Source organism: Scylla paramamosain, chromosome 11, assembly GCF_035594125.1.
Source record: "Scylla paramamosain isolate STU-SP2022 chromosome 11, ASM3559412v1, whole genome shotgun sequence".
Classification (NCBI taxonomy): Eukaryota; Metazoa; Arthropoda; class Malacostraca; order Decapoda; family Portunidae; genus Scylla; species Scylla paramamosain.
In genome coordinates this window covers 17,091,023-17,118,522 of record NC_087161.1, presented here as the reverse complement: position 1 = coordinate 17,118,522, position 27,500 = coordinate 17,091,023, and the positions used below count along the sequence as shown (strand labels likewise).

The following is a 27,500-nucleotide window of genomic DNA, read 5'->3' as shown; positions in this document are numbered from 1 at the left end:
CAACGACAAGATCAAACAAAAAATATATTCGCATCTTTTACCCTCTCATAGAAGATAATTACTGTTGTTGATATTGCTACGTTTGCATGAAATGTATGCATGTATGTAGCTATGTATGTATGTATGTATGTATGTATGTATGTATGTATGTATGTATGTATATATGTGTGTATGTATGTATGTATGTAAGTACGTAGGTATGTATGCATGTTCCTTTCTGAACTTATTTATTTACTTATCTATTTTTTTCTGTTTTTTCTCTGTGCATATTTATCAAGTCATGTTTATTCTCAAGTGTGTGTGTGTGTGTGTGTGTGTGTGTGTGTGTGTGTGTGTGTGTGTGTGTGTGTGTGTGTGTGTGTGTGTGTGTGTGTGTGCATGCCCGCACGAGCGTCCTCACAAAATTTAACAAACAAGTATTTCAGTACTGCTTTCAAAACCCACAAGAAAAAAAAAAAAATGTGAAAGCATGAAACACAAAAACTTTTCTGAACACCCCCCCCAAAAAAAAAAAAAAAATCATACAAACACACACACACACACACACACACACACACACACACACACACACACACACACACACACCTCACGGCTCCTCCCACGCCACATTTCTCACTCGTTACAGTGTAATTCTCGCCACAGTTTCCACACTCAAACGCCACTTAGGTCACCCCCGCCCCCCCACGCACCAGTCACTCATCACCAAGATTATGTATTTCCACGCAGCCAACCTACCAATCTTCCCAATCGCCACAACCTGTTGCCTACGTAAACTTCCTTCACAGACAGTTATAAGCCAGTCAGTGAGTCGGTCAAGCAAGAAACTCAATTAGCCATTCGGTCACCCACTCCTATAAGCAATGAAGCAGTCAGTCAACGAACCACTCAGTCAGTCATCCACTCAGTCAGTCATCCACTCAGTCAGTCAACCAGTAAAACCAAGAAAACAGTGCAATATACCCCCAGGCCACTCAGTCAGTAAATATAAGAGCCAGTCAGTCATTCACTCACTCAGTCCCAAATCAAGCAGTCACTCAGTCCACCACAACACCCATCCGAAAAAGCAAATAAAAAGATAGTTAAATACATACCAAGCCAGTCCGTCACTCAGTCAATCCCGAGCCAAGCACTCGATCACCTAATTAATCAATCAGTCAATTAGCTAATCCCCATCCTCTCAAAAAAAAAAAAAAAAAAAAAAATGAAAATAAATAAACAAACAAATATAGCAAACAAAATAAATACATACATAAAACTTCACAACGCACCAAGCCACTCACTCACTCGTATAATCAGTCAGTCAGCCAGTCACAGTCAGTCCACCAGTCATCCATCTTCCCCGCCACCTGTCCTCCCACAGCAAATCAAAACACAATGAAGGATGAAGACAGGCTGAATTCATCTCCCCTCACCCGTTATCCCTGGAGGAGGAGCAGGAGCAGGAAGAGGAGGAGGAGGAGGAGGTGGTGGTGGTGGTGGTGGTAGAAGGGTCAACACTCGCGTACAAACTGGTGGGGGAGGCGCCGCAGGGAGAGGTGAACGCTGTGCCCTGAGGAGGAGAGGGAGGAGGAGGAGGAGAGGAGGAGGAGGAGGAGGAGGAGGAGGAGGAGGAGGAGGAGGAGGAGGAGGAGGAGTGATTCTGCTCGCTGGGTATTCAGTGTGTGTTCAGTGTTGGCTGGTGACGGTGGCGGTGGTGAAGGTGGTGACGGTGGTGACGGTGGTGACTGTGGTGGTAGTGGTGATTGTGACGCTCCTAGTGATGGTGATTGTGATGGTGATGATGAAACGTTGACACTGTGGTTGATAGTCGAAGGAAAGCGTAAGCGATGACGACGGCGACAACAGTAACTTAATAATGACGATAATAATAACAATAATGTAAATAATAATAGCGACGACGACGACGACAACAACAACAACAACAACAATAATGATGATAAAAACAATAATGAAAATAACAACAACAGCAAACAACAATAACCATAATAATGATGATAATAACAATAATGAAAACAACAACAACAACAACAACAACAACAACAACAACAACAACAACAGCAATAATATTAATAATAGTAATAATAATAATAATAATAATAATAATGATAATAATAATAATAATAATAGCAATAACATATCAATACTGACAAAGACCAATACTTATTATTATCATTATTATTATTATTATTATTATTATTATTAGTAGTAGTAGTAGTAGTAGTAGTAGTAAAAATAGTAATAGTAGGAGTAGTAGTAGTAGTAGTAGTAGTAGTAGTAGTAGTAGTAGTAGTAGTAGTAGTAGTAGTAGTAGTACTACTACTACTACTACTACTACTACTAGTAGTAGTAGTAGTAGTAGTAGTAGTACTACTACTACTACTACTACTACTACTACTACTACTACTACTACTACTACTACTGCTGCTGCTATTATTACTACTTCTACTACTACTACTACTACTACTACTACTACTACTACTACTACTACTACTGCAAAAAGACTACAAGAGCACAAATAATTATGGACGAATGAGAAAAAAAGTTGCAAAAACGAAACATAGGAAAAGTATTGAAATAACCTAATAATTACGCAACATGCAGATAAGCTAAGTTAAAGAGAGAGAGAGAGAGAGAGAGAGAGAGAGAGAGAGAGAGAGAGAGAGAGAGAGAGAGAGAGAGAGAGAGAGAGAGAGAGAGAGAGAGAGAGAGAGAGAGAGAGAGAGAGAGAGAGAGAGAGAGAGAGAGAGAGAGAGAGAGAGAGAGAGAGAGAGAGAGAGAGAGAGAGAGAGAGAGAGAGAGAGAGGGGGAGGAGGGGGGCAGTGTAGGTGGAATTTATGCGATGTACGTACGAGGTTAATGAGTTCGTCTGTTTCATGAAGAGAAGGAGGAGGAGGAGGAAGAGGAGGAGGAGGAAGGCGAGGTAGATGTAATTAATGTGAGGCGGAAAAACAAGTTGATATTACGTTTAAACATACAGAGATATACATAAGGTGTGTGTGTGTGTGTGTGTGTGTGTGTGTGTGTGTGTGTGTGTGTGTGTGTGTGTGTGTGTGTGTGTGTGTGTGTGTGTGTGTGTGTGTGTGTGTGTGTGTGTGTGTGAGAGAGAGAGAGAGAGAGAGAGAGAGAGAGAGAGAGAGAGAGAGAGAGAGAGAGAGAGAGAGAGAGAGAGAGAGAGAGAGAGAGAGAGAGAATCAGACTCGGAAACTGACAGGCAAGTGAATTTATTGACAGACAGGTGTGGGAGACGTGCAGCGGATAGGGAACATGTAGAGCACAGGTGAGATAAGTAGTTATCAGTGAAGGAAGGTGCAACAGGTGACAATGAACCGCTGTCACCTGGAGGCTACAACTACCCGGCTCTCTCTCTCTCTCTCTCTCTCTCTCTCTCTCTCTCTCTCTCTCTCTCTCTCTCTCTCTCTCTCTCTCTGCAAATATTACACTGATTAGTTATTTTGGAAAGAAGAATAGAAAGAAGAGGAATATAAGGAAGAAAAGAGAAGGACGAAGAAGGGAGGAAGAGGAAGCAGGGGACAAACAGATGAAAAAGAGGGTAACGGTAAAGATGGAGAGAGAAAAAGGAGAAGAATCGGAGGTAAATATAGGGGTGTTGGAGGAAGAGGAAGAGGAAGAGGAAGAGGAGAAAAACAAATAAGAAAATGGGAAACGAAGAACGGGAGGAAAAGAAAATTGTTCGAGATAATGAAGACAAAAAAAGAGGAAGGAAGAGGAGGAATGAGGGGATCTAACGGAGGAAGGGAGAAAGGGGGAGAGGAAGGGAGGGAGGGAGGGAAGGAGGGAGGGAGGTGGATGGAGGGAGAAATAAACAGATGGGAGAGAAAACAACTGGAGAGGGAGGAAAATGAGGAGAAAAGATGAAGGAAAACGAAAAAAAGGAGGTGTGAGACAAATGAGGTATGAAAAGAAGTGACAGAAAAACAAAATTGGAGGAAAGAAATTTAAAGAGAGAGCTACTTTTTTTTTCTTTGGCTTCATTAACTTACTTCCTGAGGCAATCAAGTGTGATAAACAGGAGGAGGAGGAGGAGGAGGAGGAGGAGGAAGAGGGGAGGAGGAGGATGAGGAGGAGGAGGAGGAGGAGGAGGAGGAGGAGGAGGAGGAGGAGGAGGAGCCTCGAGTTTTACAGCGTGGTCTCCCATAAAAAAATCGCTAATGTTTAGGGGTTTAAGTATTGGAGAGAGAGAGAGAGAGAGAGAGAGAGAGAGAGAGAGAGAGAGAGAGAGAGAGAGAGAGAGAGAGAGAGAGAGAGAGAGAGAGAGAGAGAGAGAGAGAGAGATTTAAACAGGTGGGAAAAGAATGACGTTTAAGGGGATTAAAGACGAATTGAATGTGTGTGTGTGTGTGTGTGTGTGTGTGTGTGTGTGTGTGTGTGTGTGTGTGTGTGTGTGTGTGTGTGTGTGTGTGTGTGTGTGTGTGTGTGTGTGTATGACCCCGCGTACAGGCAAGGTTATTACATAATTGTGAAGAAAGACAGTCATTTGAACACACACACACACACACACACACACACACACACACACACACACACACACACACACACACACACACACACACACACACACACACACACACGCACACACAAAGGGTGCGGCTCATGCAAAAAAAATAAAAATAAAATGAAACAAGAACATGGAAAAAAAAATAAGAGAAAATAATCTTGTAGAGAGAGAGAGAGAGAGAGAGAGAGAGAGAGAGAGAGAGAGAGAGAGAGAGAGAGAGAGAGAGAGAGAGAGAGAGAGAGAGAGAGAGAGGGGGGAAAAAAACTGAACTACACCGTAACCCAAACCTGTTTTAAGACCGTAAGTGAACCAGTGACCAGATGAACATTATACGCATCTCCTCCTCCTCCTCCTCCTCCTCCTCTTCCTCATCTGCCATATTATCTTATTTCCTTTAGTCAAGTAATTAGTTAGGATTACTTCCCAAATAACCTTGTAAGGACTTAAAAATCTGTTGCTATTTCAATAATCGTAATCCTTTGTAATTTTCCTCCTGTAGAAGTAAAGGAGGAGGAGGAGGAGGAATACAAAGGAATACAAAGGAATACAAAGGAAAGCCAAACAGCAACAGACCTTTTGGTCCTTGCAAGGCTGTTTGGTAACTACTTCTAACTAGCTACAGTGAAGAGAGACAGGACAGCATAGCAGAAGGCTCCTCCCCACCCACCACTCCCTCCAGCTTGCGCTGGCATGGAAATAGTTGGGAAAAGTACCATGCAGTATGGAAAAACTGAGATGGAAATTTTCATAGGAAAGGATGAAAGGAAGTTCTACTATTCACCCTACGGTGAACTCTATACGCCTATCTGAAAGTTAAAACAAGTTATATTAAAACTGTTGAATAAGAGTTTAAATAGTGAATTTAGTAATTATTCGGACAAGAAGAGAGCTTGTTGGGGATTTGCTTTTAAATATTTGTTTATTTTATTTTTGAATGATTCAATAGTATTGCTGTTTACAATTTCGGCAGGAAGTTTATTCCATATATTTACTATACGATTAAAGAAGAAATGTTTGGCCTCGTGGGATTTAAAACGTTTGGGTATAATCTTGAATCCATTATTTCTTGTTAGGTTAGAATGATCAATGGTAAAATAGAATGATCAATGGTAAAATAATATCAACAGGAGGAGGAGGAGGAGGAGGAGGAGGAGGAGCAGGAGGAGGAGGAGCAGGAGGAGCAGGAGGAGCAGGAGGAGCAGGAGGAGGAGGAGAGAGAGAGAGAGAGAGAGAGAGAGAGAGAGAGAGAGAGAGAGAGAGAGAGAGAGAGAGAGAGAGAGAGAGAGGTGAATAGGTGAAGCAGGTTCTTTATTATGATCGAAGGAAATCTGGTTTTGAGTTCGGCTATATCTGTCAGAGTTACGTTAGCTTTCATATCTGGATACTGTGTGTGTGTGTGTGTGTGTGTGTGTGTGTGTGTGTGTGTGTGTGTGTGTGTGTGTGTGTGTGTGTGTGTGTGTGTGTGTGTGTGTGTGTGTGTGTGTGTGTGTGTGTGTGTGTGTGGAGATAAAGGAAGAAAAGAAGGAAAGGCGAGAGAGAGAGAGAGAGAGAGAGAGAGAGAGAGAGAGAGAGAGAGAGAGAGAGAGAGAGAGAGAGAGAGAGAGAGAGAGAGAGAGAGAGAGAGAGAGAGAATAAAAATTATCCCATAAACGATGGAGAGGCGCAGTTGTAATAAAAAAAAAGAATAAATAAATAAACAATCATGAATATAACATCTACGGATAATGAATAATGTAAAACGCACGACAAAAAATTTACACAGAAAATGAACTGAAATCAAATAAGGACGAGTTAATAAGAAAGAATTACACAGGAAAGAGAGGAAGAGTAAAAGAAAAGAAAAAAAAATGTAAAAAAAAAAAATTAACTTAAAAAGAAGACGCCGCGGAAAAAAAAAAGAATAGATCAAATGAATGAAAAATCAGAAGAGAAAAAGAAAGACAGGCAAGAAAGAGATACAAAAAGGGAGGTAAAAATAAAACGCCCAGATAAGATGAACGATACAAATTACGGAAACATGAAAGAGAAAACGCAACAAAAAGAAAGAAGCAACAAAACACGATAACTTATGATAAAGACAGAAAAAAAAAAACACTAAGGAATAAATTAGAGAGAGAGAGAAAAAAAAGAAGCAACGCAAGACTCAGCAGATAAGTTAGGAAGAATCAAATTATATAAAACTAAAAAAAAAGAAAAAAAAATATACACGAAGCAAAAAATGAAAAACAAGACACGATAGATAGAGAGAGAAAAGCAAAGAAACTGAGTAAATAGACGAAAAAAAAAAAAAAAAGAGAATCAACGCAAAACTGATACGTCAAGAAGATTAAATTATATAAAACTGAAAAATATGAAGCAAAAATGAGGAAAAACAACAAAACCCAATAACTTACGGTAACACGAAAGCCAGACGGAGAAAAAGAAGACAAGACAAGACATAAAAAGGTCAGAAAGGTCAGCCACGCAAGGTCATCATGAAGTTCAGGGATTACTGTCGCATCATCATGTACCTTCCACCAGAGGAGGTCAAGATTACAAGGAGGGTCACGAGGCGGTAAGTATGAAGCCAGGTCAAAATCAGATCAGGTCAAGGTTAGGTTAGGTTATATTGGGTTGTTATGTTAGGTTATGTTATGTTAGGTTAGGAGGGTCACGAGTCGGTAAGTATAAAGCAGGTCAGGTCAGGTCAAGGTTAGGTTAGGTTATATTGGGTTATGTTATGTTAGGTGAGGTTAGGTATTGTCAGGTTAAGAGGGTCACGAGTCGGTATGAAGCTAGCTCAGGTCACGTCTGGTCAAGGTTAGTTTAGGTTAAGTTGGGTTAGGTTATATCAGGTTAGGTTAGTTTAGGTCAGGTTATGGTTAAGTTAGATTATGTTAGGTTAGGTTAGGTTCGGGTTACGTCATGTTAGATTAACTCAGGCCGCGTATTGTTAGGTTTGTGTATATGTTAGGTTAGGTTGGATGAGGTTACTAAAGCTTTTGTAGAGCATGAAAACGACGTAGAAAAAAGAAAGCTAATAATATTAATAATAATAATAATAATAATAATAATAATAATAATAATAATAATAACAATAACAATAATAATAATAATAATAATAATAATAATAATAATAACACACACACACACACACACACACACACATAATACAAATATAGCAATAGTTATAGCATAAAAAAAAAAAAACATTCACAGTTATAGTAAAAGCACGTATACACACACGCACACACACGCGCACCTACAATGATAGTAGTGATAATGATGAAAAAAAAAAAAAAGTCACACACACAAGATAGTAAGAACGGAGGAGGAAGAGGAGGAGGAGGAGGAGGAGGAGGAGGAGGAGGAGGAGGAGGAGGAGGAGGAGGAGGAGGAGGAGGAGGAGGAGCCACATGTAAAAAGGTGGTCTATTAGCTCACAGCAATTTTACCTGTTTGGGGGAGACTACTCCAGATTTCTATTGTTACTGTAAAGATGAGGAGGAGGAGGAGGAGGATAAGAAGGAGGAGGAGGAGGAGGAGGAGGAGGAGGAGGAGGAGGAGGAGGAGGAGGAAGTAAATAAAGACAAGAGAAGAGGATGAAGAATGAGTGTGCACATGACTATTTGAAGGACCAACAGAAAATGAGAAAGAAGAGGAGGAGGAGGAGGAGGAGGAGGAGGAGAAGGAGGAGGAGAAAGACATAGAGGAAGAAGGCGGAGGAGGAGAAGAAGGAGGAGCAAGAGAAAGAGAAAGAAGAAGGAAGAGGAGGAAGACAAATACGAAGAACAAGAAGAACAAGAACAAGAAAGAAAGAAGAAGAAAGAAAGAAAGAAAGAAATGAAAAGAAAGGAAGGGAAGCTGGTGGAATCTGGCGAAACGGCACACACACACACACACACACACACACACACACACACACACACACACACACACACACACACACACACACACACACACACACACACACACACACACACACACGTTCACCGGGCTATTGGTCCTGCCATCCCTTCCTCATCCACCTGACTCCCTAACTCCACTTTCCGGCTGGTTTGCCCTCCACATAATGAAAGAAAACGAGATGAAGAGTATTGCCAATCATAATAATAATAACAACAAATAGAGTTTCTTCCCTTCCTCCTTCCTTCTTCTCTTCTCCTTGACTGTTACCTGTAATGGAGTGTGTCTTACATATGTCCATTGTCTGTTTGTCTGTCTCTCGCATCTGTCTGTCTCTGTCGCATCTGTCACTTCCGGTACGTCGGTTTGTCATTAAAGAAGTAGAGGTGCTGGTGGTGGTGGTGGTGATGGGAATAGTATTATTATTATTATTATTATTATTATTATTATTATTATTATTAGTAGTAGTAGTAGTAGTAGTAGTAGTAGTAGTAGTAGTAGTAGTAGTAGTAAAAGTAGAGTAGTAGTAGTAGTAGTAGTAGTATGGAAAGTGAAAAGAGGAGGAGGAGGAGGAGGAGCGTCAAGATAATTAAAAGGAAAGGAAGAAAGAAAGGGTTGATGAGGAATGTGAAGCAGGAATAAAGAAGACCGGGAAGGTGAGAAGGAAGAGGTCTGAGTGGGCAGGAGAAGAGAAGAAGGAAGAGAAAGAGACAGAGGAGCAGGAGGAGGAGGAGGAGGAGGAGGAGGAGGAGGAGGAGGAGGAAAAGCAATCACTTCCAGTACAGTACATTGAACTACCTCCGTCACACTTAACCAAACTCTCTCTCTCTCTCTCTCTCTCTCTCTCTCTCTCTCTCTCTCTCTCTCTCTCTCTCTCTCTCTCTCTCTCTCTCTCTCAGGAATTTACATCTAAATTATGTCCCACTGAATATAAAGAAAATGAGGGAATATGTATAGCTAACTGTCAATAACAAAGAACAAAATAGATCAACAGAGAGAGAGAGAGAGAGAGAGAGAGAGAGAGAGAGAGAGAGAGAGAGAGAGAGAGAGAGAGAGAGAGAGAGAGAGAGAGAGAGAGAATCATTATTTACCTATTAATTCATTCATATACTTCACCTATTCATTCACCTATCAATTAATTCATTCATCCATATATTTCCATCTCCAGTTCACCCTCCTTTACAAATATCCATAAATCAATCAATAAAGAAACAAATAAACAAATACACAAATACTTAAATAAGAAATAAATAAATGAAGTTAAAGAAAAAAATCAAAACAGCCAAACACTTCATATAAATTACACCACCACCCATTTTCTTCCCCCAGCGTGGAGGACGAGGTGGAGCTGCGGGTGTCCGAGGACGAGGGCGCGGTGGAGGTGGAGGACGGAGCTGCCCACCCCGCCCCGCACCTCAGGCCGCCCATGTTCAACCCGGAAGACTACGCCCTCGGCCTGGCCAAGTACGCCCGCATGACGAATATGTACGCGCCCGACGTGCCGAGGGAGAGGAAGGTGAGTGCTGGAGGAGGAGGAGGAGGACAAAGCAAGAACATCTAGCATTAGATCTCTTTGCGCTGATGTGGGTGTTTGTGATTAACTCGTGTATCTAACCTAAAATAAAAAAAAATAAATAAAAAAAAAACAGGAGGAAGAAGAGGAGGAGGAGGAGTAGGAGGAGGAGGAGTAAACAACAGTAGACCTATTGCCCTTTATTAGGCTGTTTGCTATAACTTATACTATTTAGTCTAAAGTGAAAGACGAAGGTTAGGTAAGGAGAAGGAAGCGGCGGAGGTGGAAGAGGAGATAGAGAAGAGGGATGGAGGAGCACGAGGAGGAAGAGAAAAAAAAACATGATACTGGAGTACATGGAACGCAGGAGGAGGAGGAGGAGGAGGAGGAGGAGGAGATTTGCTGAGAGAGAGAGAGAGAGAGAGGGGACCAAGCCCAGCAGCCAGGCACACGTCTCCCAGCTGTTGTCATAGAAAACGCCTCCTTGCCCCCAGAGAAAACGAGCCTTTACATGCCAGACTGTAGAACTTCATACTTAGGTCTTGATATTTACTTACAATACTAATAATTGAAGAATAAACTATTTCTAAAACATACAGTAAACTAATTAAGTAACAGATATGAAGCGATACGTAAAAGAACGTATAATTTTGTTCGTAGCCAGAAAAATAATGAATAAATTAATAATGAAAAACTGAATGGAAGTAAAGGAAATGACGATGAGATTATATTTAGCTTCACTGCGGCTTGATTCTTAAATCACAGCTCTCGGTGAACTGGAAGAACGAAAGGAAAAAAAAAAATACTAGGTCACCTCCTGTACTACTTAAAGCTAGCACCCTCTCTCTCTCTCTCTCTCTCTCTCTCTCTCTCTCTCTCTCGGGCATGACGCACTTTGCTTGCTTTCTATTATCTAAAAATTTGATATTCTTCCCTTTCCTCCTTTTCCCCTTCTTGCTACTACTACTAGCTACTACTACCTGCTGCTGCTGCTGCTACTACTACTGCTACTACTACTACTACTACTACTACAATTACTACTACTATTACTACTACTACTGCTGCTGCTGGTGCAGCTGTTGCTAGTCGCATGAATATTTGCAATGCTAACAGTTGCATGCTAATGATATGCTGATAAAAATATTCATACAGGCATTCTTCACTTAATCACAATAAGATGGAAAATATGACTCATTGTTCATTACATACCTTAGTTTCTCTTTCTGCCGCATATCAGTTGCTCGCTTACAAGGTATTTGGTGTTGTGTGGCACGAATTGGTTTTCTGATGCATGGCTGGTTTTGTTTTTCATAACGTGCTTGGGGCGTGGCCGGGTAAGTGTGTCCATAAGGAGGTTAGGTTTAGTCCTTTCAGTACCGTGACTCTAGTGGTATTTAATTGTTGATACCATGAGATTTCATTAAGTATATGATAGTTTTTGTAATCAAGTTACTCATCCAGTACTATTGTTTCTGCACTTATTCTATTTTGAATAACGAATGATGGTTTTATGAAGTTTGAATATTGTCTCTGGTACCGAATGGGTAAATTTCTAAGTGTCTCAGCCGTTAAGCGAGGTAGCTGGTGGTTATGGTTTAGGTGGTAGTTAAGAAAAGGTACGTGACTCTAACGAGACTATACATATTCCTTCTTGCGGAGAGGGAAATGTTTCATGAACAACGACGGAAATAAGAGCCAGATCGCACGAAACAATCACATTTTCTCACTACAACTCGATAAACACACACACACACACACACACACACACACATTTGTTCGTCCGCGGCGGTGAGCAAATAAGAAAAAATAAAAACTTCTCAACCCTACCTTGTTACTCATCATTCAGTATTCTTACACCTTCATTCTCTTCATTAGCCCTTCACTCAAACATAAAGGAGGGTTAGCAAGATAAATCCTCACCAGTAATACTTAAATCGCAACTTACCGCTGCCTCTAGAGCCTGGGAGCTGTGGGTGGCGGAAAATTCACCAGGGTTGATTGCTACACCTCCCATTTCTTTATGTATTTTTGTCATTTTCTTTCACTGTCTCGTACTTCTACGCGCTTATAACATTTCAGTATACCCTAAAGGAGTGTAAACTGAAAGGAATAGCGTTGAGACAATGTAAATAACACGCGGAGAGGGGAAAACATCCAAAAATGATCACTCCGCACCGCCCGCCACAGCATGGGTACACAAACTGTCCGAACAAGATCTTCCGACTTCCGTCGACCTAAGAAAAATAATTTACGTATATGATGAAATGTCGTTTATAATTAATACAGTACACGTATTATTGATCACTTTATATTTATGATTTTTTTTAGAAACTCAAAATATGTTGTGTTGCTCTTACTTACGTTTTCATTTCAGTAAAAAAAAAAAAAAAAGAAAGGAATCGGACATTGCCATCTGCCATCTCATTAGCGAAAATGACGTTTTTTTTTTTTTTTTATGGTGATGTAACATTCTCCAGACCCTAATTTTTCTCCCAGATCAATGTTTGGACCTATCTACGAGTATATCACACCAATGTCCCTACCTTATCAATCGTCATTTAGAGACGTCGCAGTCAGCGTTTTGATACCAGATAGCGCCAGAATTTTTAATTCTCGCCGGAAAATAAATACTTTTGGGGCAAGGTTTTACAAGCTTACAAAGGTGTATCGTTGCACAGTAATGCGTCTGAATTTTAAGTCAATTAATTTCGTGATAACTGACGGCACATGGCATTGTTTGAGTCTCTATTCATAATTTCAGATGATATTCTTAAAAGAGCCTATAAGTGTATCAAGGCAAGCAATCTGTAATTTTCTACTGACCTCAATGGAAGTATACTATTATATACTTGCATTTTCATGTACTAAACAACAGGCAAATCCATTTAATGTAAAGAAAATATAATTTTGTATCAGAGACTTTATTTTTGCGGTACGATCACTATCTTCGGGTACTTGGGCAGCAAGCAAACCAAAACACAGGACCACGCTTACTCGACTACCCTGCACAATGGATACATCACCGCCACAATCATGGACTACAGCGGAATTAAGAAAATTCCTGAAAGAACGAGCTATACCCTATTCTGGATATAGTAAAGCAGTGCTGGTTGGCATGGTCGAGAAGGCCATCGCTAATCCAGGCATCACGGAAATCACACAGCCGAGTGATGTTGAGGTAGCTGGTATTACAAGAACAGTTTCCGTAAACGGAAATGTAATCTTATTTCCCGATCCACGTGTCATAACCTCATGGGGAAAAGACTTAACATCCCTATCTCACCTGACGTCAGCCGAATGCTTAGTGTATCTCCTTTCTAAGGGAGGGTGGTCCTCAGAACGGGCTATATCATATGAAAAAGAAAGGGGATATCAGCTCTTCATGGCGTTAGGTGCTGCAATGACATCTTGCCCTTGGCACTGGAGACTGTTTGCCTTCCTATTAATAACTGCATGATGGTTTCTTCCCCACCCATTATAAGCGAATAAAGTTGGGTCTGAATGTTCAGGTGATGGTCCATTGTTCCAGTCCAAAAAGTGTAAGGAGCATACAGCGTGATTCTGTGTTGCCTTCCATTCACCTGCACGCTTGCACCTCTCCTCCCACATCTTCTTCCTTTTAGGTTCCTTTTTTGCACTTGGAAATCTCACAAATCGTTTGACATCTTCAGTTACTTGGTCTGTCTTTCTCTTCCCTTTTCTTGAGTCTGATGTGCAGTCTGCTACGGCACACGTAAATTTCGGCATACTTGTAGCTTCCAGGCTCCAGCTTGATCTTGATGGTACAGGTTGACCAAGTATTTCTTCTGAGTCAGGCCTTTGTATCGGCAGAACTGAGAAGCTATTGTTTACACTTGACACTCCTTCCTAACGGCGCGCGGCGCTTTCTTTAACTGAAGAATCATGATCAAGATAAGTACGTCGTACGTCCGCCAGCGGTGCTGTTCTTTTTTTTTTTTTATTTCACTGATTACTTTCATATACAGGACGTGTCAGTGATATCTGATATTTTTCAACATTCCCAGATAAAATGCACAAGCCGAAATCAACATCCTTTTATTTTTACTGTTCATACTTACTTAAAAAAAAATCATTACCCATTTTTAGTTTTATCTTATAATTCAATGAACAAAGCCTTATCATACACCGGTAAGTATGAATATTAATATTAAGGGTTATGTTTTTAATTTTAGATACACTTGTGCAGCAATTCATGCTGTAATTTTCCTGCACGTCGGTTTCAAATTTAGCTAAGATACCCCTTTGCCCCAGGAAATCGGAGACAATTAAAAATGCTGGCGCTGATAGGTATCTACCAGCCTCACTGCGACGTCTCTATTTGAGAAAGCCTGTGTTCGTACGTGTGATTTGAAGCTATCTTGCTATATTTCAAAATTTCACATTCCTCGAGCAAGTTCTTCACTTGGCGTTGCATAGTATTGATGTGGAAACTTCTGAATCCATAAAAGCGTGAGAACTCCCAAGTCTTCTGTTTTCTAGATATGTAAATGTATACTTCGCTGTGGTACTGTTTCTCTTAATAGAGTATAAAACCTTACTGTGCTCTCTTCTACAAGGGAAAGGAAAATCATGCTATGTTTCTGTTCTTTTATATGTGCAAATGAATATTGTACTAGGCTAATGTTTTTTTAGACACTGAGTTCTCTGCTATATGGAAAATAATAAACCGAGTAAGCTATGTTATGTATCTGTTTAATTTTAATAAGTTTGAGTAATTATTATGCATACCATCAGTTGTACATCATTTTGTCGGTCTTATAATGCCATTTAACAAATTATCTTGAATTCTACTGGATTTTTTTTTAAAGAATGACAATCGTACAATAAAAAAAAAATTTTCATTTCTTATGGTATCGTACTCGACAGAGAGAGAGAGAGAGAGAGAGAGAGAGAGAGAGAGAGAGAGAGAGAGAGAGAGAGAGAGAGAGAGAGAGAGAGAGAGATTAATTGCAGACGTTCTTACTCAAGCTCCTTTTCTCTCCTTCAGGGGCGGGGTAGGGAGAAAGAGAAAGGCGTGGGGCGAGACCTACCGCAGGAAATGTCCCTCAAGCAGTTCAGTTCCCTCCCGGAACTTCTGAAAAAGTTACGGGAAGACTTGAAAATGTCCTATCTCAGGTGAGTGTCCATTGGGAAATAAGAAGGAAATCATCCATTATTATTATTACTATTACTATTATTATTATTATTATTATTATTATTATTATTATTATTATTATTATTATTATCATTATCATTATTACTACTATCATATTATTATAAAGGGTATGGGAAATTATCATGCCTTTTGTATTTTTTTCCTTTTTTTATTGTTTGTTTTGGTGTTTGGATGTGTTTGTTATTATGTTATGTTGCGGGAAGAGTAATTAATAACTTATTTTCTTTTCCTTTCCTTCTCTCTCTCTCTCTCTCTCTCTCTCTCTCTCTCTCTCTCTCTCTCTCTCTCTCAGCTTCGTGAAGGAGCTAGTGCGTGATCCCCATGACGGCGTCAGTCTCCTGCTGGACGTGCTCAAGATGGTGCAGCTGGCGCAGACAGACTTGAATGGTGAGCATTTACTGTACATTCTCTGTTTATTTCCTGCTTACGATTAGAGCCCGTACTTTGAAATATATTGGATGCGTGTAAGGACTATTTTCAAAGGTCACGGACTTTATTAGTCGGGCTTTTGTGGCTGTTTTTTTTTTTTTTTTCTAGTTGATAAAACTTACTAAAATACCGCTAAAATCATGAAAATATCTTTGAAAGCCTCCAATTCCTTGTACGATAGTCTGTTAGAGATGATGCTGCTGCTCCTACTACCACTAATACTACTTGTACTACTACTGCTACTGCTACTACTACTACTACTACTACTACTACTACTACTACTACTACTACTACCACCAGGCTCGGGCAGCAGCAGGGAGCAGCAGGCAGCACTACGCCGCGCCCTAGTTGACGAGCACGAGATTCTGGGTTGCCTGCGTTACTGCCTGCGGTGCCCCGAGGCCGCCCCCCGCCTGGCCCACTACCCCCCCGGCCTGTACACTCTCGCCGTGGCCACCATGAGCAACCTGGCAAGAAGCAGGACCTTGGCTCTCCAGGTGTGTGTGTGTGTGTGTGTGTGTGTGTGTGTGTGTGTGTGTGTGTGTGTGTGCAAAAAAACTTATTTTCTTAGGAGCAAAACTACCATCACATCATCATCATCATCATCATCATCATCATCATCATCATCATCATCATCATCATCATCATCCTCAACGTCATTATTATCATCATCATTAGTCTCTATGAACCCATCCATGCATCTACCAGTCCATCAGTCAGTCAGCCAGTCAATTAATTGGTTAATTAATTAAATAATCAATCAGTCAGTCAATTAGTCAGTCAGTCAATTAATCAATCAATCAGTCAGCCAGTGAGTGAGTCAGTGAATCTGTCAATCAGTGAATCAGTCAGTCAGTTAATCAGTCAATCAATCAATCAGTCAGTCAGAGAGTCAGTCGGCCAGTCAGGAAAACAATCCGTCAATCAATTAATGATTCAGTCAGTCAGTCAGTCAGTCAGTCAGTCAGTCAGTCAGTCATCAATCAGTCAATCAACTCTCCCCCACAGCTCCTGACGAAAGCGTGCATGACCTCTCCTGACGGACACAGACAGGTGGTAGAGGCGCTGGCAACACTACGACTTCGCTTCGCTGAGCCGGTCAAGTGCAAGTTCCTGGTGTCCATGATGCTCTCCCACCCTCATCCCAGGTAAGGCGCTACTCCGGGGGCAGTATTTTGGAAAATAGCGCTATTTACAAAGGCCACAGAGGTAGTTAGTCTGGTTTTCATTTTTTTTCTTTCATAATGCAGAATCCCTGTTAAACCATCTTAAGAATCATGAAAATATCCTTGAAAATCCCAATAACTTCTTTGATAAAAAAGAAAAGAAAATGACTTGGGGTCTCATAAACACTATTTTCAAAGACTACAGAGATGATTAATTGGGTTCTATTGGCTGTTTTCCTATTAATAGTGCACAATACTTATTGAGTGATCAACAGATATACTCGTATGAAGCCGTCTTTGAAAACCTGAATAACTTCTTTTCAAAAGACATATGATCTCATTGTTAGTTGGTCTTCGGGTTATTTTAAACGGTGTGTCAGATTACAAAGCTATAAACAAGCCATGAGAGGTGTCTTGATTTTGTTGTTCAGTTAACAATAAAGTAAGCCATATCTGTTACTTCAACTAAATACTTCAATAATATGTTAAAGTACACCGCGCCTGTTGCCTTCACTAAACAGGTGACACATATCAAATTATTTAATTTGGTAGGTCTAAGTAATTATAAGATCATGAAAGGGTGTCGTAACACTAGGTAACATTACTGGATAATGACAATAATAATAATGGTATTGATAATAATAGTGACACTGATAACGGTCCTTCACTCAGCACATCTGATGATTAATTGATAAGTAGTTTTAGCTCACACTAAACACGTGACTTTTCTCTCCCCAAGCATATACATATACACATTACGTAACGCCAAAACAGCACTTCACGCCATTCCTAACACAAGAGTAACAGGGTTTATCACTAGCAACGCTTAAGTAACACATCCATGGCTCAAGAACACAAAGCACTTATGATCTGGCAACACACAAGTAACATCCATTTAACACTGAAGTTACACGGCCATCAGCACATCACACAGTAACACTTGTGCTTGCCTCTTAGTTTCCAGGTGTGGGGGCTGAGATTCGTGAACGCCCTACTTGCCTCCACTGCCACACTGAGGGAACGAGTGTACTTGCAGGAGGAGCTGACGGAGGCGGGCTTTGATCCTGCGGCTCTCAAGAAGGTAAGGCAAAAAATCTTGTCTTATCGATCTGTCTGTCTGTCTGCACGCCTTCCAACATCTCTCTTTCTGCTCATTCGCTCAAGAATTCACTCACTCACTCATGAACGTGTCCTTAGGTGATCGAACGCAGTGGGTCGGATCACCTCCAGCAGTTGGCAGGTGCGGAGCTCGGTCGGTGGGCAGAGGGCTACGTGGACGTGACCGCCTTTGATAGGGAGATTAAAGGTCTCAAGAATTCCAACACCACCCTTCAGGAGGAGCTACAGAAGTTGCGTGAGGCAAATATGGTGAGGATGACAGAGGGGGAAGGAAATAAGCTGTGGGAAGAAGTGCTAGAGTCAGGCAGGGACCGCCTGGGGTTGGGGGGTAATGTCTGCCTAGTAGAATGAGGACCAAAATGAGGTGAGTGGTATATAACTGGAGTGAATGAGATTGGTGAGAGTGATGATGCGAGTGCAAGGTCATAGCAGTGAGAGGACAGCTGACGCCTAACACTTCCCCTACTTCTCAGAAACTCCTGGAAGAGAACGTGCTGCTGAAGACGGTGGGGAGTGAGGTGGAGGAGCGCTATGCCGCCCTCAAGCGTCGCCTGGAAAGCAACGGCCTCCATGCACCGCCCTCCCCCGTTCCCTCCGTAAGCGACTCTGATCTTTCCTCCCTCAACACCTTCAGAAACATCGTGTCTCGCCGGAACTCGGACTCTCCTTCTCGCACCGGCGACAACCGAAGCGCTGTCACGGAGACTGATTCCGTGATCTTTACCAAAGCTGGCCAGCGCTCCGTGACTCCCGTAATGGAGCCTTTGTCCCTGCCTCCCGTCGACAGCGCCAGCACGGTTTCCTCCGTCGCTTCGGACCTCACCGTCGCCCCCGCCAGGCCTGCATCTTCCTCCAGCGGCCCATCACTCCCCAGCCGTAGTAGGCATCAGTCATCGTCTTCGTCCTCCACCCCTGACCCCCGCCTCGTCTCACCTCTCAGGAGCGTTGCCGCTTCACCAGTAAGGGACGAGCCAAGGATCGAAGGAGCGATTCCGACCAGTGTATCGCCAGTCTCGGATCAGGAAAAGCGGCGGTCAGTCAGCGGAGACAGGTTTAACGAGGTCATGCCACCCATGCACATCGAAATGACCTTCCGCAGCGAAAAGAAGCCGTCCACTTCCGACATGGCGACGCAAAAGGAGAGGAGCAGATCACCCCGCGGCGGACAACAGCCTAAGGACCCGAAAAGACCTTCCAGATCAAGCAGCCGTCAAAGGCAACCCACGCCGCCCCAGACCGGCTCTGGTGGAAGACACGACCGGGAGAGAAGAAAGTCAGACAGTCCAGTTCAGAGTGACAGGCGACCGGACAGCCAATCACCACAGAGCGGCCACACATCCCCACCTGGCCCGCCATCCAGCTCACCGATCAACTCAAAGAAAAAGGCTTCCAGACCACTGCCTTCGGGCGCGGCAAGCCCATTTTCTTCCTCGACTTCTTCCCTCTCGTCATCGTCCTCCACCTCCTCCACTTCAGGAGGGGATCGGAAGGACCCAGAATACATGAACGTGCCTCGGCGGGAGTCTCCGAGCGTCAAGAGCCGCAGCGGCGGTGACGAGACTGACCTGGACTATGAGCGGGACGTGGTGGTGTATGAAGCTATCACTCTCGGCAACGACCGCATTTTCATTGACAAGAGCAATACTCAGGACTCCCGTGGCTCCGGCAACAGCCACACCTCGGCGGAGACACGGGGCAGTCAAGGGCAGCAAGAGGCGGTGCCCGATGGCCCCAGTGTGCGTGAGTCTGTGCGCCACTACGAGAATCTGGTGATGATGGGTGAGCAGGCTGAGGCGGCGAATGACTCAGGGAAGGGAGGGCAAGAAAACGCACCCCTTCGGCGGCAGCAGAGCAGGCGGGAAACGCGGGAGAATGGCAAAACTAATTCCCATGAAGATGTGAGTGAAGGAGAGGTGGAGGCTGTCATGTCAGGACTCGAGAACGTGTTGCGCAGCGCAGAATCTTCTCTCAGCCTGGAATCACAGGAAACCGTAAAGGAGAATCCTACCCTGAGAGACCACTTTGAGGACCGCGCCAGCCCTGATAACGTACCCGGCGAGGAGCTAGAAATCGTGCCCACTCGGGTGCCACAACTCCCAACAAGGGAACGCTCCAGGAACTCCCAGACGGGCAGCGCCGCGAGTAACCCGGTGCTCTTCCTGGAGCTGGAGACACCCGCTGAGACCAGCGACACGGAGACTCTGCTGCGACACCAGCGGCCCGGCAGTCCTCGCACTATCGAGACAGAATCTACACAGTCCTTCGGTTTCGTTCTTCCCGACAAGTCTCTGCGACGCCGAGAGACCTTCGTTGGACGCGGAAGCAGCGAGCGGGAGTCCGCGGAGGAGCGACGGAAGGGAATCCGCAGGTCTGAAAGTTTCCAGACGGGTAACGCGGAGTACAACAGCCACCGGTCGTACTCCCCGCGGCGGCGCGGCTCCATGGACATGCTTGTTCCGCTGGAAGAACGGGAGGTGCACATCAGCGGCCGCATGTTCACCAAGTACACGCCTCACGAGGTGGAGAGACGGAATCTCGTGAACGACCTCATCACGGCAGAGATGAACCGCCGCAAGAACCGCAGCATGGAAGATCGTCTCGACCAGTGGTTCGAGGCTCACAATGAAGACGGCGAATGGACACTGAAGTGGAAGTACCCGGAGATTCAGCAAGACGGGGAAGGTAAACCCATTCGCCAGAGGAGCCGTCGCCGCCACGAAAGCCGCTCCCCGACACGCCATGACGACAACCGCCGAACCTCCAGGCCTCGCGGAAGTGACAACAGGTCTTCCTCGAGGCACCTGGACAAGACTCAGTCTTCGAGAGCACACTCCGAGCAGCCCAAACAAGGCCGCAGCGTCAAGTCCTCAAAATATTCAAACACGGAAATCAGTGCTTTCAATGGCTTCAAGAACCCGGGAGGCTTCAGGGAGAGTGACTACGGACCCAACTTCATGCTAAACAAGCCGTCCACACGTCTCCCTCCTGACTTTGGAGACTACAGTGGGCGGGACTTTGCTCCGCCCCGAGGAAGGGGGTCCCGAGAGAGGGGCGTTGGCGCGTGGCGTAAAGGAGAGATCGACCCCGACATCCCGACCCCTGACTACACGGCCACGCCTGCTAGCACCCTCAACGGCGTGCCGCCCGCCATGCCCTCAAAGCATATCCTGGACATGCCATCAGGACTCTACTGACGCTCAGCCGCGACAGACACGCCCTCTTCCCCCACGACACCCGTCAGGACCATAGACAGACACACAGAGGCTTGAGTGACACACACACACACACACACACACACACACACACACACACACACACACACACACAAACACACACACACACACACACACACACACACACACACACACACACACACACACACACACACACACACACACACAAACATACATACACACACGGCAAGAAGGAACAGTAACACTACATGTACACGTTACGTTTCGCACATTATTCTTGTACATGTACGTAATGCTAGACACATCACATAAGGCGACGCAGGCGAGGGAACATCGGACACTCAGACACACACACATACCGAACATCGAAACATCTCAGACAAATATATCTATCTTTCTCTCTGCTTAGAAACATGAGTTGTAAGCCGCCCCACGTGCAATACTCCAAGCGAAGACGTTATGTATGTATGCGAGTGTGTACATAGTAATAATGAGTCTGTACATAGTATATATAGAAGTAGTCGATGCTGTTGTTTGTTGTATACACATATCGGGAGTTTATATACGAGTTTATCAAACATGTATTATATTGTTGAAATGTGGTAGATGTTTATGAGTCCAGCAGACCAGAGCGGCTTTGGGCAACGTTTGCCGCGCTTTGGATGAAACTGGAACATGAAGACTTCACAAAACGTTCTCAGTCGTACTCAGAACAAGCACAAAAAGAGAAACCCCAAGTCTAAAAAATGAATTAAATAAATAGGCAAATTAATAGATAAGTAAAAAATAAACAAATAAATAGACAAATCAATAAAATAAAATAAAAAAAGTTGCTGTTATCAAATTATTAAAATAGGTCATTGTTTCAACTAAACATTTTTCGTAATTTTGAATTCCACCACCGAACTCCAAGAGAAGATAAAATACAGCACCGCCGCTACCAGAAGAACGTCTTTATAGGATAAGACAATATGCCTGGGAGATAATCTGCTAGCTGTTACAATTATGAATCAAAGAACAAGGCAGCGGAAGAACTTATATAACAAATGAGAAAATACGCGTAGAATGAGAAAAAAATCTAGAAAAAAAGCATAACAACTAACAGAGTGAAAAAGTTTTCGCATATAACTTATGAAACTAAGCCTACAAAAAAATAAAATAAATAAATAAATAAATAAATAAATAAATAAATAAATAAAAATAAGTGTACCAAAGGAGAGTGTAAATTTTATGGAACATAATACAGGTATAGAAAAAAAAAGTGCCTAAATACTATGCTATTAAAATATCATTGTAATCATCAGATGAAGAACTTTCTCTTAATTCAATCCCCTAAAAAAAATATAATAATAATAAAGATAAATAAATAAAAAAATAATAAATAAAATAAGTGAATAAATAAACAAAACAAATGAATAAATCAATCAATCAATCAATCAATAAATAAATAAATAAATAAAATAAATGAATATGATAAATAAATAAATAAATAAAAATAAGTAAACAAAATAAATAAATAAAATAAAATCCTAGGGTTTTTAAGATGGATACAAAACACTTTCTACATATTACAAAAAGATTCTTAAAAACCAACAAAGCTGCTACTATCCATCCTTTCTTTGTGTTCCATTGTGTTCACTGAGTGGTGACGGATGGCTCAAGGCTGCCCTGGGTCCTGGAGTACTTTAAGGATTAACCCAAAATCTGTACCATAGTTATATATCCCTAAGTCTATCCTTCTCTTTTTCAGTTCTGAGTCTCCCTGTAACACTGATTCCCTCTGTACTTTATAACGAGAATATAAAGCTAATTGAGTGTGTGTGTCTTCATTCCTTCCTTCAGTCTGTGTCTGTGTGGTGATGAGATGAGCTGACGTGACTATGAAGAGTTGATTAAGGAATGACTTCACCACAGAGGATGCGAAGGATTGTGTAAGCTGGCTGTAGTGAGCAAACTGTAGGACTTAGACACATACACACACACACACACACACAAACACGAAAATATTTATTTATCTTCCATGAACTGATTTTAGCCTGAGTGTAATAGGTAAATCAGTAAATCAAAGAAGTATGACAGAGGCACACCACTTCATAATTACTAGTTTTGTTTTGTTTTGTTTTTTCTTTTTTTTTGTGTTTTTATTGCTTTTTTGATATGTTTCAATGGATTTCATTATTTTTCTTATTTGTCAATGTCTTCCCTTTACCGCTTCACAAATCAATCAATGTATATAATGAAGACTAGAACACATCCACGTCCTCCTTACTGCTTGAATTACTTATGAGAGAAAGAAGGAAATGAAAGCTCCTATATCAACGCTATACACACAAACACACATAAACACATTAGATTACGCATCATGCACTTTTATCCTTGCAATGTACTATACTTTACTATACCCATTCATTAATTTCGCTTCAAATGCACTGTACTATATATATATATATATATATATGTACACTACCAATTCTCTTTTCTCCACTCTTCTCGCTTCTCGATCACTTCCCCAAGACTCAGCAACGAAACAAACCTTCATGAATCTTCACAAAACCAACGTTTCAACTTCAGCACCACAGACCGGACACTCAAGGCATTGCATTTCACTATTTCTTTTCACCATTCTATTAGCACCATTGGCAGGGCGAAAGCGAGGAGCGTATGACACAAAGCTGAAGGGAGAGGCCAAGAGAAGCATCCAATCCCCCTCATTCCGCCACAAAAGGAGTTTCCTGCCGAAGAAGACCCGTTGACTCCACTTCTTTGGTGGAAGTTTATCCTCCCAGGGAAGCTGCCTTCTTTCCTGTGGGTGGTGGTGATGGTGGCGGTGGGGATGATGATGCCCGGGTAATGCTGCCCACCAGACGTCCCGCCCCAGTCCCCAGGAATGCGGTTGGTCTTCAGCCTGGAGTGTTTCCTTTCTCGGGGATCCTGCAGGGTGGTGTTAGGACGCTCCGGTAGACGACGAAAGATATCTGTAAGAGTTCGTGAAGGATAGAGTTGGATATTTTTTTTTTTTTTTTAGAGGGAGGGTGAGGAGGTGTTTAAGAACCTTACTGAATGAAAGAAAAGCTGAGGTATTTATTTTGGAGGACAGTTTTAGGAAAGAAAATTAGTAGGATGTCTGTTAGGAGTGGATAGAGTTTTTTTTTTTTTTTCTGAGGGCATTGTGACAGTTCACTGGAAGGATAACCATTAAAAAATTCTTAATAGGAATCGTAGGATGTCTGATGGAAGCTATTCAAAGATAGAGTAGGATGAAGTGAGGAATTTGTTTTCTGGATAGAATTTAATGGTTTTATAGAATAAGGCAAAGAGAAAATGAGGGATTCATATGTTGGTGGAAGAATTAAAGATGTTGTAATACTTAGAGTCGATAGGATATTTGTAGGAATGAGCGAAGGAATGAGGCAACTCTCCTCGCTCTCGGAGGAGAGCGAGGAGAGGAGTGATTGAAGGGTACAGAATAGTGAAATACTGATAAAAAGACACAAAGAAAGACACAGTAAAACGCAGAAAAATAATAAGAAAAGACTGAAAAATATGTAGCACCATAATTCAGGAAATTTTTCACCTTAAGACATAATGGGAAAGTGCATAAAGAAAAAAAATAAAAATAAAAGACAAAGATCACCCGATACGAACATAAAAACAAAAACACTCCTCAAAATATGGGGCAGGTGTGGTGTTTACCTGTGTGGGTGCGGCGAGTCGGGAGCATGGACGGCAGCGGGGCTGTGGTGGGGTGCGTCACAATATGCTCCCGAATCTCTGTGGGGAAGGAAATGTGACAACAAGGGAGCAATGAATGTCTAATGTGCAAGTTGAAGAAGAGGGGAAAATTAGAGGAGGGGGAATGAAAAAGGAGATGGAACTAAATATAAAGGGAGGAGGAGGAGGAGCAAAAAAGGAGAGAGAGAGAGAGAGAGAGAGAGAGAGAGAGAGAGAGAGAGAGAGAGAGAGAGAGAGAGAGAGAGAGAGAGAGAGAGAGAGAGAGAGAGAGAGAGAAAGCGTGGGAGATAGAAAAGAAAAAAATGGAGTAATATTCCTTTCCTTTCGATACCTGTCTGTGTCTGTCTCGTAAGGCGATTTATGTCTTGTCTTGAGGTTTACTTGTCTATATTTATACCTGGAGTTTTACTTGTGATGTCCAGCGTGGGATCACTTATTAGTCTGTCGCCTGTCCACGTACAATATAATCTAACTGTCTATCTATCTTTTTTGTATCTTTCTGTCTTTTTACCTATCAATCTATCTGTCTATTTTAGCTATTTATCTTTCTATTTATCAGTCTGTTTACCTATTTGCTTGTCTATATATCTGCCCATCTCTCTCTCTCTCTCTCTCTCTCTCTCTCTCTCTCTCTCTCTCTATGTGTGTGTGTGTGTCTATCTGCTTATTTGCTCTTTATTGATCCATCTAACAGTTTATTTATCTATGTAGTACGTATCGAACAGGTGACACGCACGCACACGCACACACACACACACACACACACACACACACACACACACACACACACACACACACACAGGGGCACCCACCGTACAGCTTGATGGTGCCCCGTGCGTGCCCCGTGGGATTGAAGGCGTGACAGGCGTAGCTGGCGAAGTCCTCCCGCCCCACCTGCCGTATGGTCAGCTGCACCTGGGTCCTTGTGGCCGTGCGCGTCTCATCCACCTGGTACTTTTCACCTACACGTACACAAAGAGATACAAATGAAGAACAAGCAACAGTTGATTTCTTTATTGATTGTTTGCGATGAGCTGCACTATGTAGATCAGTGTTCTCAAATACTTCGATTTCTTACCTGACTGCTTTCAAGAGGTTTTCGTGAAAGTTATTAGGGTTTTTAATAATGATAATTTAACAAGGATCCTACACTGTTAATGTTAGAAGACAAAAAAAAAAAAAAAAAAAAAAAAAATATGAGAACCCAACCTGCATTTCCTCAGAAAGTACCCCTTATTACAATACTGAACGAAGCATCTAAGAATTAAGCACACGAGATGCATTTGGTTCGTATTTTAAAAAGTTTCTGCGTATTATTTCAATGCCCTTTAACAAGTTCTCGTGGAAGCTGCAGGATTTGTCAAGGACGTTTTCATGATTCCAGTAACAGTTAGATAAAGATCCTGCATCATCAGTATGAAAAAAAAAAAAAAAACACATGAGAATCCAAGTAATCACTTCCGTGGACTTTCAAAATATTTTTAATGAAGGAACAGAGCATTTGAGAAGACAAGCTCAAGTGGTGGCGATTTGGAGACTTACCGGTGGTGATGTTGGATCTGTTGACCGTCCAGTAATGTCTTGGCGGCGGGTTGGCTTCGCTGGAGCAGTTTAGAGTAACACTGGCACCTTCCCTCACGCCCACCATCTCCCGTCCTAGCCACAGCACCGGAGCGTCTGTGTGAAAAGATTTTTTCTTTTTATAGGATTCATGAACTTATTGCCATGGTACATATAAAAATATACAGCAAATAAACAACGTAATATGAAGCCAAGTCTACCAGAATTACGATGGACAGAATATTACTTTAAAAAAAGCTTAAGGTATGGATGAAAATTAGTACGAGTACATGTAAGGAAACAGCAATGATAACGAATAGAGTAAAAAAAAATAAAAAATGCAAAGAACAGGAAAAATAATTAAGAATACAGCAAAAGAGAGAAGCAATGTTCACCAAACCATAAAGGAAATACAGAAGTAAATATAGTAATATAGTTGACAAAAGTAATGTTGAGTGAATAATGAAGAAAACGAGTATAAAGTACGTATAAGCAAATTAGGTAATATGAGAGAAAAAAAAACAGCAAATAAATAACGATGATAAGTCAGTATTAAAGAAAATTATCAGATGCTATACAACAACATATCGACGCTCTCTTGACACCTCCCTCAACTTTTCTTCATTAACCTCTGCAACATTTGCGGCCTTAGATCTAATTTTCAATCTGTAGAACACCACCTCTACTCTGCTAAACCTCACCTTATTTTTATCACCGAAACACAGGTGTCTGAGGGAATTGACAGTAGCCCATCCTCTGTTCCCTCATGCTTTTCTATCCTCATTTTCAATCCAAAGCAGGATGTTGTATTTATGTGCGCAACGACCTAACTTGCTCTTGTGCCCACGCTCTTGAATCTTCCCAATTTTTCAGCATCTGGTTACAACCACAAACTCATTCTAAAACTAAATTTATCTCTGCTGTATACCTCTCACCTAACTCCTCTGGCTATCAAAAATTCTTTGACTACTTAACTTCCAAAGTGGAGCACATTCTGACTCTCTTCACTTTTGCGGAAATCTCCATTCTTGGAGACTTCAATGTTCACCACCAGCTTTAGCTTTCCTCTCCCTTCACTGACCATCCTGGTGAACTAACTTTGAACTTTGCCATCCTCTACGACATAGAGCAACTGGTGCAACACCCTACTCGTATTCCTGATCGTCTTGGAGATACGCCCAACATGCTTGACCTTTTCCTAACCTCTAATC

General features: G+C 42.2%; 2 protein-coding genes across 9 annotated transcripts in view; one reads left to right on the top strand and one right to left on the bottom strand.

Moving 5' to 3' along the window:
* The window catches only part of LOC135104994 (uncharacterized), a 98,120-nt gene extending 75,308 nt beyond the window's left edge, over positions 1 to 22,812 (top strand). For 7 of the 8 annotated variants that reach the window (XM_064012852.1, XM_064012857.1, XM_064012855.1 and 4 more), the window contains 8 exons: positions 9,730 to 9,916; positions 14,922 to 15,049; positions 15,382 to 15,476; positions 15,819 to 16,015; positions 16,527 to 16,666; positions 17,642 to 17,765; positions 17,882 to 18,052; positions 18,277 to 22,812. In XM_064012852.1, coding sequence (XP_063868922.1) covers positions 9,730 to 9,916; positions 14,922 to 15,049; positions 15,382 to 15,476; positions 15,819 to 16,015; positions 16,527 to 16,666; positions 17,642 to 17,765; positions 17,882 to 18,052; positions 18,277 to 20,997 — 3,763 coding nt within the window. In that variant the 3' untranslated portion in view covers positions 20,998 to 22,812. Of the gene's footprint in view, positions 1 to 6,140; positions 7,071 to 9,729; positions 9,917 to 14,921; positions 15,050 to 15,381; positions 15,477 to 15,818; positions 16,016 to 16,526; positions 16,667 to 17,641; positions 17,766 to 17,881; positions 18,053 to 18,276 lie in introns of those variants that run through there. The other variant, XM_064012854.1, reaches the window with a different exon arrangement.
* Positions 22,813 to 22,991: 179 nt separating this feature from the next.
* The window catches only part of LOC135104995 (neurotrimin-like), a 25,353-nt gene continuing 20,844 nt past the window's right edge, over positions 22,992 to 27,500 (bottom strand). Inside the window, exons 6-9 of the mRNA XM_064012860.1 lie at positions 26,272 to 26,406; positions 25,542 to 25,691; positions 24,691 to 24,768; positions 22,992 to 23,972 (exon numbers count right to left, since the gene is read on the bottom strand). Coding sequence (XP_063868930.1) covers positions 23,614 to 23,972; positions 24,691 to 24,768; positions 25,542 to 25,691; positions 26,272 to 26,406 — 722 coding nt within the window. The 3' untranslated portion in view covers positions 22,992 to 23,613. The remainder of the gene's footprint in view (positions 23,973 to 24,690; positions 24,769 to 25,541; positions 25,692 to 26,271; positions 26,407 to 27,500) is intronic.